The sequence below is a fragment of the Lampetra planeri genome, chromosome 15 (assembly GCF_965212315.1).
Source record: "Lampetra planeri chromosome 15, kcLamPlan1.2.h2, whole genome shotgun sequence".
Classification (NCBI taxonomy): Eukaryota; Metazoa; Chordata; class Hyperoartia; order Petromyzontiformes; family Petromyzontidae; genus Lampetra; species Lampetra planeri.
In genome coordinates this window covers 112112-128442 of record NC_136121.1, presented here as the reverse complement: position 1 = coordinate 128442, position 16331 = coordinate 112112, and the positions used below count along the sequence as shown (strand labels likewise).

General features: G+C 44.8%; 1 protein-coding gene across 5 annotated transcripts in view; it reads left to right on the top strand.

The window, feature by feature from the left end:
* LOC144722564 (complement factor B-like) overlaps positions 1-16331 on the top strand; it is a 76480-nt gene that overhangs the window by 23525 nt on the left and 36624 nt on the right. For 3 of the 5 annotated variants that reach the window (XM_078600734.1, XM_078600736.1, XM_078600737.1), the window contains exons 9-10: positions 11954-12019; positions 15202-15336. In XM_078600734.1, the coding sequence (XP_078456860.1) occupies positions 11954-12019; positions 15202-15336 (201 nt within the window). Of the gene's footprint in view, positions 1-6832; positions 11203-11953; positions 12020-15201; positions 15337-16331 lie in introns of those variants that run through there. The other 2 variants (XM_078600735.1, XM_078600739.1) reach the window with 2 other exon arrangements.

Genomic DNA, 16331 nt, shown 5'->3' with positions numbered 1-16331 from the left:
GACGATGTGTGACGGGGGGGGGAGAAATGTGACGTCACATCAAAATGGGCAACTTTAAATAAATATAGACAACACGTTCTACTTAATTAAATATACTTTTTAATAAATGTTTTTCCTACAACATCAGAGTGCAGCGCCACATTAAATATGCACTACAATGACAATAGTTTAAAGCGATTTGAAGCATGTTTTCTTTTTTGGGGGGGGGAGGCAAAGCTTTGTGACGTCATATTTGAGGGGGGGTCTGACTTTTTGTGACGCCGTGTGACGAGGGGGGGGGTTAAAAATCGTCCAAAATCGCGTGACGCCATTTATGGACGGACCCTTATGAGTTAGTCTTTCGCTGGGAGTGAGAGTGTATGTGTCTGCGCACGCGCACGTGTGTGTGAAAGTGAGTGGGTGAAAGGGAGTGTGCGTACGTGTGCGTATGTGCCTCCGTGTATGTTTGTGAGGAGCGGTAGTGAAATGATGGCGCCCTATCAACCCGGTGACCCGAGTTCGATTCCCGCTCATTACTGACACCAGTAACTATTATCTAAATTGGTCCTGGGCCTCCCCGAGGTCGACTTAGCTCAAATGAGTACCTGGTGCGGTGAGTAAACATCGCTACTGGGGAGTCAAAGATGGCCCGGTGTGGTCCGAGCCACCCACCCCCTCGTGTGCCGGCTTTTATAGGCGCTGCTTGCTAACACTACTTGCCCCAACAGTCTGTTAAGGGTACACGGGGGATCGTCGGTGTGTGCGTCTTTGTCTTTGTGTGCGTCTTTGTCTTTGTGTGCTTGCGCACGCGTGTCGTCGTGGGTGTGTGCACAATTGTGGGGACTCATTACACCCCTTCCAACAAGCAATCCAGCATCGGACGTAAAGGTAAGTAAAACTTATACAGGTTTTTATTTCTATTTATGTCACTTTATTTTACTATAATATATATTACACTATTAAATGCACATTTTCAATATCTATTATTTATGAGTTTAACAATGTTTCCCTTTGTTGAACTGTAACACATACCGCATTTAAATACAGTACATTATTGTATACCGACTTACGAACCATTCGGCTTATGAATGGGTCTCAGGAACTGAACTCGTTCGTAAGTTGAGGACTGCCCGTATTCCACCTTGTTAGGTTTGGACATTTTATCAAACCTTAATACATGCTCTTTGTTTTTTTCGGTAAAATCACGTAGGTAAAAAATAAAATAAATTAAACTAGATTAAATCATGACGTTTCGGGCGCAACACAAACGTCCTTCTTCAGGTGGGGACAACGTAGAGAAAGCACAACCGCATGCCCCAACATGGAGGCATAAGCTGCCACCATAGCGACATGCGACTTTTTGCTGCACATATTGTGGCCATGCTGTGTCCCTGCTTTTTTCACTCCAACACTCACACATTTCCACACATTGTTTCCACTTCTCTCTCTTTAACACATACGCTTTTGCGACCAATATCATCCATAATATAGATTTTTTTGGGTTAGATCGCGTAAATATAAATGTGTCGTTAAACCCGCCACCACCCGACACAGTCAATTAATAAGGTTTGTCACATGAACAGAACATGCCAATTCACTACTAGTATAGCATACTGGTGTGTTGGAGAGCAAATTCACAACATTTACAATCTAGGTACGATGTTTCGCCAGTAATTACAACTAGCTTCATCAGGCGATAGCCAGATTTGTGGAGAAATCCTGTTTCGTTCCTTAAATAGAGGGATAGATGTGATTACGTCACTTGTGAGCCCTTCACGTGCGAAGGGGGGGGGGGTTAATGATTGCATATAAATTACAATGGATAACCATTGCCAGTTGGGTTATTCATATGGTAAGGTAGATTATGCCTGCAAATTATGCATACCTATTCTTGTACCTCATGTCGTTTGTGTGCAATAAAATAGTACATGTTATTGTCTGAGTACAGGTATAGTGATATTAAATGGATCACTACGGCGTGTAGCGCCAAGTGGCGTGAAACAGGTGCAGAAGCTAACACACCATGCAGTACCATGCAGTGGGTCACTAGGGGCATGGTATTGGGTGCTAGCAGGAGTAGGGGATTGCAGCCTCCACCAGCGCCGCAGGGAATCATCACAGAGTACGCCACTGTAAGAGTGTGGTGGGGGGCGGTTGACTGGTAGGGGTTATCTGTGGACAAGTAATATGGGCCAAAGGTGAATGAGGTTTGCACGGGGGGGGGGGAGTAGCTGAGCACGTCTGGAGAGTTCTCGATAGAGGTGTGGTTGAAGGTGGAGCCAGAGAGGGAACAGGTGCGGTATAGCCTGGAACCGTTGGGAAGTTTCTATACGTAGGGCGTGGCCGAGGGTGGAGCCAGGCCACGCCGAGAGGGATAAAAGAGACACCCTGATCACATATCTGGGATGTTTAGTGTTAAGAGTAACCCAAGAGCTACGTCTACATCTTCGTCCCCGTCTTCGACATCGTGGGCAGGCAGCACGTGGCTGCGCTGTCCCTATTATAGATTGTCCCGTAACAAGAGTGAGAAAAGGTGTGTTGTAGTCCTATGCATAACAAGAGTGAGAATATGTGTATTTAGACCCGTGTGTAATGGTATTGCCTCCTAAATAGTGTCTCAGAATGACTCACTAAATAAGTAATTGCTATTTATGCATAGTGACCTGTATAGGCATACATTTAAACAATGTACTATTTGATAATTGTTTTTTTACCCTTTTATCTGGCAACAAAACTGACACCTTTTTTTACAAGGAGTCATGGTTGCATAGACCGCAATACCTGCAGTAGGAATGCAAACCAAAAACATAACTCTGATATTGTTCGATTTAAAGCTTTCGTGACTGCAGGGATTTATCTTCTTGCTTCTTTCGGTAAAGTCACGTAGAAGGGAAATAATAAAATAATAAAAATAAAACATAATAAAATAATTCTCACACATAGTAAAAAAAGGTGTCAGTTTTGTTGCCAGATAAAAGGGTAAAATCCAATTATCAAATAATACGTTGTTTAAATGTATGCCTATACAGGTCACTATAATAAAAATAAAACATAATAAAATAATTCTCACAGATAGTGAGAATTATTGTATTTATTTTTATTATTTTATTATTTCCCTTCTACATGACTTTACCGAAAGAACCAAGAAGATAACTCTGATAATGTATGCACTGTCCTTGAAATTGATTGGTCCACACCCGAGACAGCTTTCTTTAGAGCTTAGTCTCACATGGTGTTGGACCAGTCTATGCAAACATGACTCCTTGTAAAAAAAAGGTGTCAGTTTTGTTGGCAGATAAAAGGGTAAAAAAACAATTATCATATTGCTACTGGCAAATGAGGTTCCAATGGTGAATGTATTATTTGATTAGAAGCTTTCGTGAATGCAGGAATTACTCTTTGGTTCTTTCGGTAAAGTCACGTAGAAAGAAAATAAATTAAATATTAGAATACGATGTTTCGATTTTAACACAAGCAGTCATCAGGTAGAACTCAATTTGAGAGAGAGACAAAACACAGACACGGAGACACGCAGAGACCCAATGACTCTGTATCGTGGCCTTAAATAGAGAGAGTGGGGTGGGGGGCAGGGAGAGAGATGGGTCTGCTGGAGCAGAGAAATTAGCATGCCAATGAGAGAGCTGTGTGGAACTCCACCCTGTGGCGGCCGGGGGAGAGAAAGAGCGAATGGACCTATGAGAGCCTGGTCATTTTTTAGAGAGAGAAATAGGCAGTTTGAGAAAACAAACTTAACATACAGTTAATGCATAGCCTGGTTGATTACATTCTCCAAAGATTTCTAAATTAGAGCTGTGTGGAAAACCACTCTGAAGCGGTCGGGGGAGAGAAATTAGCATGTCAATGAGAGAGCTGTGTGGACATCCACCCCGCGGCGGCAGGGGGAGAGAAAGATCCAGCAAAACTGGTAAATTTTTAGAGAGAGTTGTGTGGAAATCCACCCTGAAGCGGCCGGGGGAGAGAAAGAGCGAATGGACCTATGAGAGCCTGGTATTTTTTTAGAGAGAGAAATAGGCAGGTTGAGAAAACAAACTAAGAAAATTTGGGAAATGTAATGCAATGCAACGTAATCAACAAGGCTATGCGTTAACTGTGTTAGCCAACTCTGCGTTGCATTGCATTCCATATGCATTACATATTTCTCACTCCCTACATCTCCAGACCTCTCCACATGATGATGCGCTCATTATACATTATACAGTTTTGCTGATCTGTGCCTAACACCTGACACTCTGTACGCTGTGTGTAGCGTTGGGTAGGCTTACGTGGATTTTCATGCAATTTATTTAAAAAAAATTAGTTTTCATGAAAGGCTTATTAAAATTGTCACTAATTATTTGTTTGTCACAAGAAAAATAATTTTCTCCAAAATTATACCAGCGCCAAGTGTGCCCCTGTTTTTGGATTGTATCTTTTCGTCTTACACATCGTTACAGACCCACTGAAGGATTGTAACCTTATCATGTTGGTGGGTTTTTGTGTTCAAAGCTATGTCGCCTGCAGTCTTGTACTCCTGGTAAGGTCTCCCTTGGCGAACAAGTCTGGGAGGAGGTTCCATACAAATAACGGTCCAAGAAAAGCCCCTCGTGAATGGTTAAATGCAAAAATCAAAGAACATTGTCCAAACCAGGCCTGGGGGTAATGTTCTTTGGCAAGTGACCCACGTAACCCGGTTGGGCCCAGCCCGAAATGGATACGTGGTGCCGTGCTGTGGGCCCACCATCTGTAAGATGAAGGGTGAGGGGTGGGTGTGATGCCAGTATGGCAGGGAGAGGGATGGTCTCAGACAAACTGGACCTTGGTGATGAACACTAGCTATTGGGACGTGGAATTTCATGTCACTGGCAGGGGGGGGACCCAGAGCTGGTGGAGGAGGTGGAAAGGTACCGATTATATATCGTCAGTCTCACCTCCACACACAGCATTGGCACTGGAATGAAACTTCTCGATCGGGGGTGGTCTCCTATTCCCCAGTAAACCCTGGTGAGAGGCCCGGGCGGTTGTGGGGATACTCACAAGCCCCCGGCTGAGTGCTGTTCAGTTGGAGTTTGTCCCAGTGGATGAGAGGGTCACCTCAATGAGACTTCGGGTCTCAGAAAGGAAAACTCTGACTATTGTCTGTACTGCAGGGATTCATCTTCTTGCTTCTTTCGGTAAAGTCACGTAGAAGGGAAATAATAAAATAATAAAAATAAAACATAATAAAATAATTCTCACAGATAGTAAAAAAAGGTGTCAGTTTTGTTGCCAGATAAAAGGGTAAAATCCAATTATCAAATAATACGTTGTTTAAATGTATGCACAAAACAGCAGTTCAGTATTCAGCCTTCTTGTTGACGGTGGGTGCAGGACTCGAAAGAGTGCCGCCTACCGACTCCATAGTCTTACTCGTTCACGTGGGGAATTATGGAGATACCTGGAGAGGTGTGATGGGGAGGAATGCCCCCCCTGATCTGAACCTGAATGGTGAGATGTTATTTAATTTCTGCGCTAGTCACAGAATATCAATAACAAACACTATGTTCGAACATAAGGATGCTCGTAAGTGTACTTTGGTACCAGAGCACCGAGGGCCAAGGGTCAATGATTGACTTTATAGTTGTATCATCGGACCTAAGGCCGTATGTTCTGGACACTTGGGTGAAGAGAGGGCCAGAGCGGTCATCTGATCACCACCTGGTGATAAGTTGAGGCACTGACCAGATAAACGTGAAAACATCTGGCGGAAGACCTAGTGCAGAAAAAATTCAACTTCCACCTCCGGGAAAACTTCTCCTGCACTTTAGGGAAGATTATGGACATTGAGTCCGAGTGGATGATATTTAGGACCTCGATTGTGCATGCAGCTGCGTAAATATGTGGCCTGAAGGCAGTTGGTGCCTCTCATGGCAGCAAACCTAGGACCCACTGGTGGACACCGGTGGTGAGGGAAGCTGTCAAGGGGAAGAAGGAGGCTTTCCAAGTTATGCTGGGAAAAAAGTCTCCCGACTCAATTGAAAAGTACTGGCTTGTCAAGAGGGCAGCAGCTGCAGCAGTTGCGGAAGCGACAGCCCGGGCATAGGAGGAGTTTGGAGAGGCCATAAAGGGGGATTACGGGCAGCCTCAAATATGTTCTGGCAAACTATCCAATGCCTGAGGAGGGATTGACGGGACGTGGCCTAGGCTGTTTTCAGTAAGGGTAGCATAGCATTGGTGGAAATGCCTTCCTTTCAGGAGGCAGCCCTGGTAACAGCTGGGGGAGTCAGATCCATCACGATTGCTGAAGTTGCTGCGGTGGTCGAGGCCCTTCATAGCGGCAACGCTGCTTGGGTGGACGAGATTTGCCCAGAGTTCAAAGCGCTGGACAGTGTAGGAGTGTCGTAGTTAACACACCTCTTCAATTGTCAATGGAAGGTGGGTACAGTACATCTGGACTGGCAAATTGAGGTCGTGGTTCCCATTTTAAAAAAGGGGACCAGAGGGTGTGCTCCAACTACAGACAAATCACACACCTCATCGTCCCAGGTAAAGCCTATTCCAGTGCTGGAGAAGAGACTTTGCCTGGTGGTTGAGCCTCAGATTCAGGAGGAACAATGCGGTTTTCGTCATGGTCGTGGAACAATGGACCAGCTCTTTTCCCTCTCACAGATATGTGAGGGGTCATGGGAGTGTGCTTCTCCAGTCTACCTCTGCATTGTAGATTTCGAGAAAGCATATGATCATGTTCCCAGCATTGTCTTGTGGGAGGTACTGCAGCAGTATGATGTACCGGTGACGCTTTTGTGAGCTATCCGGTCCCTCTAAAGCTGTGTCCGTATTCTTGCTCTCCACTTTTGTTTGTGATTTTCATGGACAGGATATCAAGGCGCAGCCGAGGAATAGAGAGTATCCAGTACAGGGGCATGAAGGTGGCGTCGCTGCTTTTGCAGATGACGTCCTCTTTGCCTTGTCAGTCTGTGATGTCCAGCGTGCACTTGAATGGTTTGATGCCGAGTGTGAAGCGGCTGGGATGAGGATCAGCACCTCCAAATGTAAGGTCTTGGTTCATTCCCGTGAGATGGTAGATTGTTTTGTCCAGGTGAGGAGGGAAGAGCTGCCTTTAGTGGAGGAGTTTAAGTACCTCGGGGTCTCTTTTGCGAGTGATGGTAAGTGGGAACGGGAGATCGACTGGCGGATCAGTGCAGTGTCATCAATGTTGCGGGAACTGTTCTGTTCCATGGTAGTGAAGCAGGAGCTGAGTTCTCGAACAAAACTCTCGGTTTACAGGTCGGTCTACATTTCCACCCTCATCTATAGTCATGAGCTTTGGGAACTGACCGAAAGGATGAGATGACGGGTACAAGGGGCCGAAATTAGGTTTTTCCACAGAGCTGCTGGGCTCACCATCCGTGATCGGGTGAGGAGCTCGGTAAACTGGAAAGCCTCAAAGTCAAGCTGCTGCTGCTCTAGATTGAGAGAAGCCAGTTGACGTGGTTTGGGCACCTGGTAAGGATGCCCCCTGTTGTATCTGTCGGATTATGACATTTTTATAAAAAAAAAATTAATAACATTTGGAAAAATGCGTAATTCGCAGAAATTATGCTAATGTTTGTAATTATATGCATAAATTACGATAATCACGGGGATACTCGTATTAATTTATGCGAATGATTGCGATTATGTTAATGTCCGCAGTTATGATAATTAGGCTTAGCCTATCAATCAGGATAAAACGATTATCTTTGATTAAACATTTATTGATTATCTTAGTGTGTTTATGTTATGTTAGGTCTCCAAATTCATATCTCAACGCAGGATACAGTTCTTATAAATAAGAGTTTTGCATGGACTTGGAAAGAAACACTCAACCACTTTGTGTTAAGAAATTTAAATTCTAAACAAACATATGACACTCTAATATGCAAATGCGAAAGCATACGTCAATAGAATCATCGGCAAGATTATGCAATTAACGAAAATAAATGACTAAAACACTTCTTGTTCATGTAACTCGATGGGCAGCAACTGCTTTTCACGATCAGTTGATATTGAACGCACCACCTTGAAATGGCAACCCTTTTCGAAACACAAAGATAATTTTTTGAAATAGTTTTATTCGTGTGCGTGTTGTGTGTGCGTTGTATTGTTCCCTTGATAATTATTGTTTTAAGCAGAGGCAGGGCGCTGTGTCGGAGCTTGTGGGGTGGGGGAGGGGTATACAACCAGCTCTTCAGAGGTTCCCTCTCGCTTGGGCGTGGCCGCAGCGAACCCGTCGCCGGCTTTCTCTCTCCGCAGCTAGATTGAGCGGCGTTGGCACGATGTCCTCGAAGAGGCTCGGTTGCTTGGCGCTTGATGGCGCCCGGGTGGTGCTTGGCGGCGCTTGGTGGCACTTCGGCGCTGGCACTCGTACTCTGTAGCTCTGACGGCACGGCGGTACTCGTTCACTTGTGCGCTGGCAGGCTGGCACCTGTGCTCGGGCACTCTCTCTCTCCACTGCTAGATGAGTGGTGTCGGCACGACACTCGCCGTCGTGGTGCGCGATGATTCCGTCGTTGGATAGCACGCAGCTCCTCCACTGCGGGATGACGAGTCGGTTCTCAGCGGGTGCTCGCTTGATCGATACTTGGCGATTTCCGCCCTTTTCTCCAGGTTGATTGCTTGTTGTCGCTCTGACGATGAACGATGCTCTCGTTCGTTGCTGGGTTGACGTTGGGTGTCTTTGTTGGCTCGAGAATGATAACTGGAATCTCCGTCAGTTTCACTCGCACCTCGGCGGCTCGGTGTAGCGATTATTCTTAGGTGGTACAGACCTCGGCTTGGCTTAGCACGTCGCTACTCAGCGAGCATCGCCATTCTGGGTGATGAGAGAGCTCCTCCGTTGGAGGTGATGAGCTGAGCTTCGATGAGCTCCGACGATCTCCGATGGTCTCCGATCGTCTCCGATGGTCGTGTCTGATATATATCTGGAAAAACCACTCAGCTTCTGCGATGTCTTCAAAGGACCGGACATCCTTTGTGGTTTCGGCTGCGTCCGTGTGTGTGCGATTTATTAGAGGAATAAAGTTCTTCAAGCGAAGCAGCTGTCCGTAATAATTAACCTGGAAAGAGGGGGGGGGGGGATCTTTCTCACGAAACGGCGTCACAGATGAGTCATCAGACTAAAACCAGACTGACGATTCGTGTTCGCACCGAGAATTACATAATCATAATCAACGTTTTTGGGTTTAGATTATGAATAATATTGGTCGCGAAAGCCTACGCGTTAAACAAGTTATATAATCCCTTCCCTCGCTCTGGGTGTTATCCTGTCTCACACAGCTTTAAGTTGTTCGTTTTTTGTTTGTAAGTTAACATGAGACTCACTTTACTGCTTATAGTATTATTGTAATTTGATTGTAAGTGATTCAAGGTATGTTGTAGCCGTGTTCACAATATTTCCATCGTGGTGTGATTTCTTTATGGGGAGATGTTATTTGCTTGTGTGTGCAAATTTTGCTATCCGTGCTGCGGGAAGACAAAGGCGGTCGGGGCTCCCTCCACAGAGCACACTGTAATCCTGCACCCCGGCTTGTGCGTATGTCTTTAATTAGAGTGAGGATGAGGATAGATAATGTTTGCTTAATCTTCGTGGCTAAGTTGGTAACTTTGTTTAACTAATATGGCTCAAAACCCGTCTGTTTGCTTTCCATGTTGCCAATTTTTGAACTTTTAACCGTTACAAAAAAAATAATTATATATGTCTCGTGGCGCCTACTGCCTGTATTGTGGGGGCCTTTTGAAGTAGAGGTGACTGTTTTAACCCCATTTGCGATTTCCACCCCTCTCTCTCTGTGTATACGGGGAGGGTTTATGACCATTAATGGTTCATCTTCTGCCCTCTGGCCTTTTGTTGCTAGCGTGTCTGAGCAGCTGCTCGCAGAGGTGGGGAAATGGGTGTTTGCGCTTCCGAGTGACTATGTGAACCAAAAACAAATATTGGCCGAATTATTCTTAATATTAATTTTTGGAAAAAGGGGCATATACACAACACTCCCAATAGACTCCACTTGGAAATTACCAGGCACGTACCACTGGGTGAAGACCCCGGGGCTGGCCCAGGACACGCTGGCGGAACTATCTCGCTCGGCTGGCCTGGGAACACCTGGAAATTCCCCAGGGAGAGCTCGAGTCTGTCGCCAGGGAAAGGGAGGTCTGAACCGCCCTGCTCAACTTGCTGCCACTGTGACCCTCACCAGGACAAGCAGATTAAGAAACGAACACCATTACAGTATAATAAGTAATGAGTATTCTATTCAGTTAATTTGTGTGTGACAGTTTTTTTGTTGGACATCGAACATAAATTTAAATAAAGAAGCAGAATCACTTTTAATTTCAACTCAACAGATCTCGTTCCACACAGGAGATGTGTGGCCTGAGATCTGATTTATTTTCCTCGCACTGATAGTGAAATTTGTGAAAATGAGTGAACACGACCTCTCCCCGTCCGATCAATAATAAATAGTGTAACTTTTTTTAAATTTACATAAATTCAGAATCCAGTAAGTTATTGTACCTGAGCGCAAATCCATTTTGGTAAAAGGAACTTTTGATTGAAACATTTCGTTTACTTTCTTTCTGATAGAAAGGTAACTCAAACAGCTCTTATAATGCTACGATAAAGGTGATTTACAATTGTAATTCTTTTCCAGGTTTGCAATAAATTACTCTCAGAAAGAGTACATTACATTCGGCACATCACATACGTAATTTAGATTCCATTCAGATGAATGCAGAATAGTCTGCAGATGAAATAAGACGTCGATTAAACACAGAGATGGCACAATCGACATAGTCAAGAAACACTGGATTGCTTACGACGTGAATATACCCGTCATATGATGGCCAATTACACGAGTTAATGCTGTTCACGTGGAGCAGATGTGTGGACTGAGATCTGTGAGATGTATGACTGAGGGAAGCAGAGAGAGGCTCAGCAGAGATGTATTGAGAGAGGAGCAAACATGGCACGATAGGGGTATGGAGTGAAAAATAAGCTTTGAAGAGATAAGTATAGAGCATTGGATAGGTGGTGAGAGGGAAATAGAAGAGAAGGAACACATTCCTGCGGAGGGAGCTGGTAGGAACGTTGGGTTGCTCGGTCAATGGCCAGGATCAATGGCGGCGTGGTGTATTCCGCAAATATGGCCGACTGTGAGGGCGGGCACAAGCCGGCGTGAGTAGGTTAAACGTTGAGTTTTATAAGGGCACTACGAGATGACCAGCCCCTCCCCACCCAACCCCTCCCACCCCCACCCAGCCCCTCCCCACCCAGCCCCTCCCCACCCAGCTCCTCCCCACCCTCCCCTCTCCACCCAGCCCCACCCTACCATTTTTGGATGCACGACGGACAGACGGACACAATAATCCCCTATGGGCTGGTGTAACCAGGAGGTTCCTACCAGTATAAACTGGCAGCATGAATGACATGCTGCCTATGGCAGGCTCATGCTACAACATTTTGGAAAGTTTCGACAACTGACATCTCCGATGTTTATTATCCATTCTATCTCTTAGGCATCTATATTTACATACAAAGGATAAGTGCCAATTACCCAAAACGTCGTCTATTATATAAGGCCACAGTGTTATTGACTGTGTGAAGATTTTTGTTTGTTAATTATGAGGTTGTGTGACATTGGGGGCTGATGCCAAGCGAGAGAAGCGAGCTGGTAATATTGAAGTCACAGTTTCGAATCTGGCTATACCAACATTTCCAATTGTGCCATTGTCCGTTGTGTTGTTTGTTTTTGTTTTCCATGGAATTTACAGAAGTTTACTTCAAATGCGTTTTACTCCCTGCTATCCAGAAAGCAAAAAAATATTTAGCCTATAACATGAAGATGTATATACATATAAAATGCTCAATACATTAGTGTGTAATAATTGTCAGTTATGCAATAATAGTCACCCAATGTATGTAGTTTTGATGCTTTAAAAAATGTCACGTTGTACTTTTAAGGCCGCTCCAATATGGGACCACCTCCCAAGATTGTTATGAATGAGAAGTTTGCGGACATTCCCATGGGTAAGAGATTGTAGATGACATGAACCACATCTCTGGCAAGCAGGTAGAGTATCGGTAACAATAATGAGTCTTGATCATTGTGCGCTGGCATAATGACCCAACAATGGGGAAACAAATGCCATCTCATAATCAACGTTTTTGGGTTTAGATCGCGTTATTTATAAATGTGTCGTAACCCTCCACCACCCGACACGGCCAATCAGTAAAAATGTGTCACGTTGACAAAAGACAAATAGTTCACTGCTTTAGCCCACCGGTGTTTTGAAGCCACAACATTTACAATTTGAGTACGACGTTTCGCTGGTAATTGCATCCAGCATCATCGGGCAATTCGCCAGAATGGTGAGGCTCTCCTGTGTCTCCCGTTCTTATATAGAGCAGCATCAGGGTGACGTCATCATTAACTCATTAACTCATCAGGTGCAAAGATTCAAGGTGGGAGTGATTGTAATTATATACTAGATTAGTAATCAGGCTATTGTTACGATGCGAGTTGTAGATTAGTAATCATTTGGAATGTGTTTTATTGTGATTATGCTACATTAGTAATCCGTTAGTGGTTGTTTCCCTTATAATTCCTTATATATAATTCCTTATATATAATATAATATATAATTCCTTATAAGGGAAACAACCACTAACGGATTACTAATGTAGCATAATCACAATAAAACACATTCCAAATGATTACTAATCTACAACTCGCATCGTAACAATAGCCTGATTACTAATCTAGTATATAATTACAATCACTCCCACCTTGAATCTTTGCACCTGATGAGTTAATGAGTTAATGATGACGTCACCCTGATGCTGCTCTATATAAGAACGGGAGACACAGGAGAGCCTCACCATTCTGGCGAATTGCCCGATGATGCTGGATGCAATTACCAGCGAAACGTCGTACTCAAATTGTAAATGTTGTGGCTTCAACACACCGGTGGGCTAAAGCAGTGAACTATTTGTCTTTTGTCAACGTGACACATTTTTACTGATTGGCCGTGTCGGGTGGTGGGGGGTTACGACACATTTATAAATAACGCGATCTAAACCCAAAAACGTTGATTATGAATAACATTGGTCGCGAAAGCCTACGTGTCAAATGCCATCTATACATTTTATTTTAATGCTTTCACTAATTTAATATGATTGAAACTATAAAATAACAAATGTAACAAAATAATGTTATATTAACCAAATTAAATATCGAGCGCCAAAAGGCGTCCTCTGGTCGAGCACCAATTGGGTCGAGGCTCAAAAGAAAGCAGTCCCTTGGTGTGGACCAATCAGTTTCAAGGACAATGCATATATTATCATAGTGTGTTTTTGTTTGCATTTGACTGCAAGTATTGTGGTTAATGCAGACGTGAATCCTTGTAATAAGGTTTCAGTTTTGCTGCCAGAAAAAAGGGGAAAACCCCTATTATTATATTTTGGTACTGGTGTAGAGGTGTTACGGAGGGCAAACAAACACACTGGGCGTGGTTATGCCCGTACGCCGAGAGGTGCTTACATCCAGGTCCGCACCGTTTAGCCTGGGGGGCTAACACGGCGCTGGGATCCCCCACCCCTCAGTGGGGGAGTTGCTATATAAGGCGGGGAGCCGGAGGGCTCGGGGTTCAGTGTTCAGCCTTAACCAGAGAAGCAAGAAGACCTGCTAGATAGGCCCTGGGACTCCCCTGGATCGCTGTCCTTCTCAGGACCGACCAGGGCAAGCCAGTGGCGTGGCCCCAAGAGCCCAGAGCCGATGCTCTTGTAAGAGCCGGTCTGGGGACTCAGGGTGCCGTAATCCCAGCTTAACCAGAGCTGGGTTAGCTAGCCTCCCCTAGCCCTGTAGTGGAGGACCTAGGAGTAAGGCTAGCTGTGACATAGAGTGTTGATCTCCCTGTTAGACGGGTGAAGGGGCCGATACCCCTTCGAGTGTTGTACATCTCGGCCTGTTATGTACTTGTGCTTAATAAATAAGTGTGCCTCCAACTACGTCGTCCAAGTCTCCTGGAACCTACTACACTGGCAAAGGTCTACTGATGTGGAGAAGTGTTGAATATGCCATTTATATGTGTTCATATAATCCAAACTGTTATACACATTCCTTTTAAAACAGTATTTTTACGACTTGTATCACAAACAAAATCTATTTCACAAATCTTCTCTATGCACTAAATTCAATTTGAGAAATTGTATCAATTAAATGTTATTGTGCGACCTCTGTGTGCCGCTTTAATTCCCGGTACCATAAATGGCTAACATTAGCATGGTTGGTTACGTATGGTGCAGAAGAATCTCAACATACATCCATACTAAGTTTATTATAACTATCTATGGTAGCCATCTTCTCGTAGTAGCTCACATCACTCTAATATCTTCTCTAATTTATATATCACAAGGGCAACTATGTATTTTCTTTCTAACTATTTGCACTTATATCAGCTATTATCTCACTACCAGCCTTTTGCTCATCCAAGGAAAGGTGTATTTCAGTAAATCTGAAACTTGCAAGCGAAAAGCAGACCGCGACGTGATATTCATTGCATCAATTCGTGTGCAATTTGTAAGGCCACGGTGACACAGACCTATTTCATTTAAAGGTTATAATCCCTTGTTCATCATGTCCTTTTTACTTCTGTCTCAATAGCGTTACGGAGATTGCGTGACGTGAGGGTTCTGCCTTTGTAGTGAGGGTTGCACGTTGATGCTGAGGGGGGAGGAGGCGCCTCGCCCCCCCCATGTGGAGTGATGTCACCCGATAATTAATATTAATGGCGGGGGATGTCCATTTGGAAGACGTCACCTCTTTATGATTATTAATGTGGGGGGGCTGTTCGACATGGGAGTGACGTTACCTGCTCATTATTTTTAATGAGGGGGGGGTGCTACATGTGGAGTGACGTCACCCGCTCATGATTATTAATGAGGGGAGGGGGGTCCATGTGGAGGACATCACCTATTCATGAGTATTAATGAGGGGGGCTGGCCGACTTGGAGTGACGTCATGCGCGGGGACACACAGACATTCTTGGCTCATTATAGTCGTAAATATTTCTGTCACGAACATAATTATACAAAATTAAAACTATCGAAATGTAAAGCAGTTTGTATTCTTGTTATGGTACATGTAATGTACACATGCTACGAATTACAGATGTCTGGTGTCATTCTTTACTAACATTGTCATCTTCTAGATATTTACACGTTTGGAATTGGAAATGTCTACAAGGAAGAGCTCGTGTCAATTGCTTCCCAGAAGAAGGGTGAACGGCATTCATTTATGTTGCTGAATTACAGAGAGCTTCAGAAAATTGGGATTGTTAATACAGGTTTGTTACTATTGACACCATCAGAATTCATCATTTGGCATGTTTACTTTTATAAAGTGCTCATACATTAATACATACTGCACATATACATGTGTAGTGAGCGACTTCCGAGACACGTCGTGTAGATGGCTTCTTATTTATTCTCACACTTTAAGCACAACACTGGGCGATACATCTACGTAACGTTCTACGTAGCTACACATAGCCGACCCTTCTACAGAACCCGATCGTCGGCGTCCAACTACACAGCTGTCTGACTAGCGCAGTGACGGCAACGATGAGGGCCTTGCAGAAGATCGGCCACGTGGCCGGACGATGAAGAGAGATGATGGCGAGCGGCGACGGTCCCCCTTATATACGCCCCAGCGTGGCCAAGCCCCACCTCCGGCCATGCCCCCTTCCAGAACCTTCAAGCAGGCTCCCGGAGCTTCCCAACTAACCCCGCCTCTCACCTTTACCCCAGATATGCCCACCTCATAACTAGGCATTACGTAATATACCCATAACCGCGATTACCTCTTCAGGCCGACAGGTGGCACCCTGTCATTACATCACCCCCCCCATGTTTAAAAGATAGCCGTCCCAGCTAATAATAATAACAAAACACACGCAAGGCAGAAAAAAAATTCCACCATGAACTGGAATAACAAACCCAACAAAATACTTTTTTAATAAGACAGAACGATTCGCAATGAAAAGGTAGGGACTCAATCAGCAGCATAGGAAGGTAAGAGAGACAAAAAGAGGACCGCGTGGCTAGAGGCTTCTTCTCCCCGACGTGGATCTTCGAACACCAACACTTGAAGAACCCCGAGCTCCTCACGGAGCTCTCGTTATATGCTCCCGTGCTGAGGCTGGATCCGCCCTTAGCCCCGCCCACCTTCCAGGCTCCTCGAGCCCCTTCTCGGATGTTCCCGAGAGCTCTCCGGGACCACGTGACCGCCCCTCGGCCCCCGTCCACAAGTGGCCCCCCTCCAGAATCGTCCGGTCAAGTG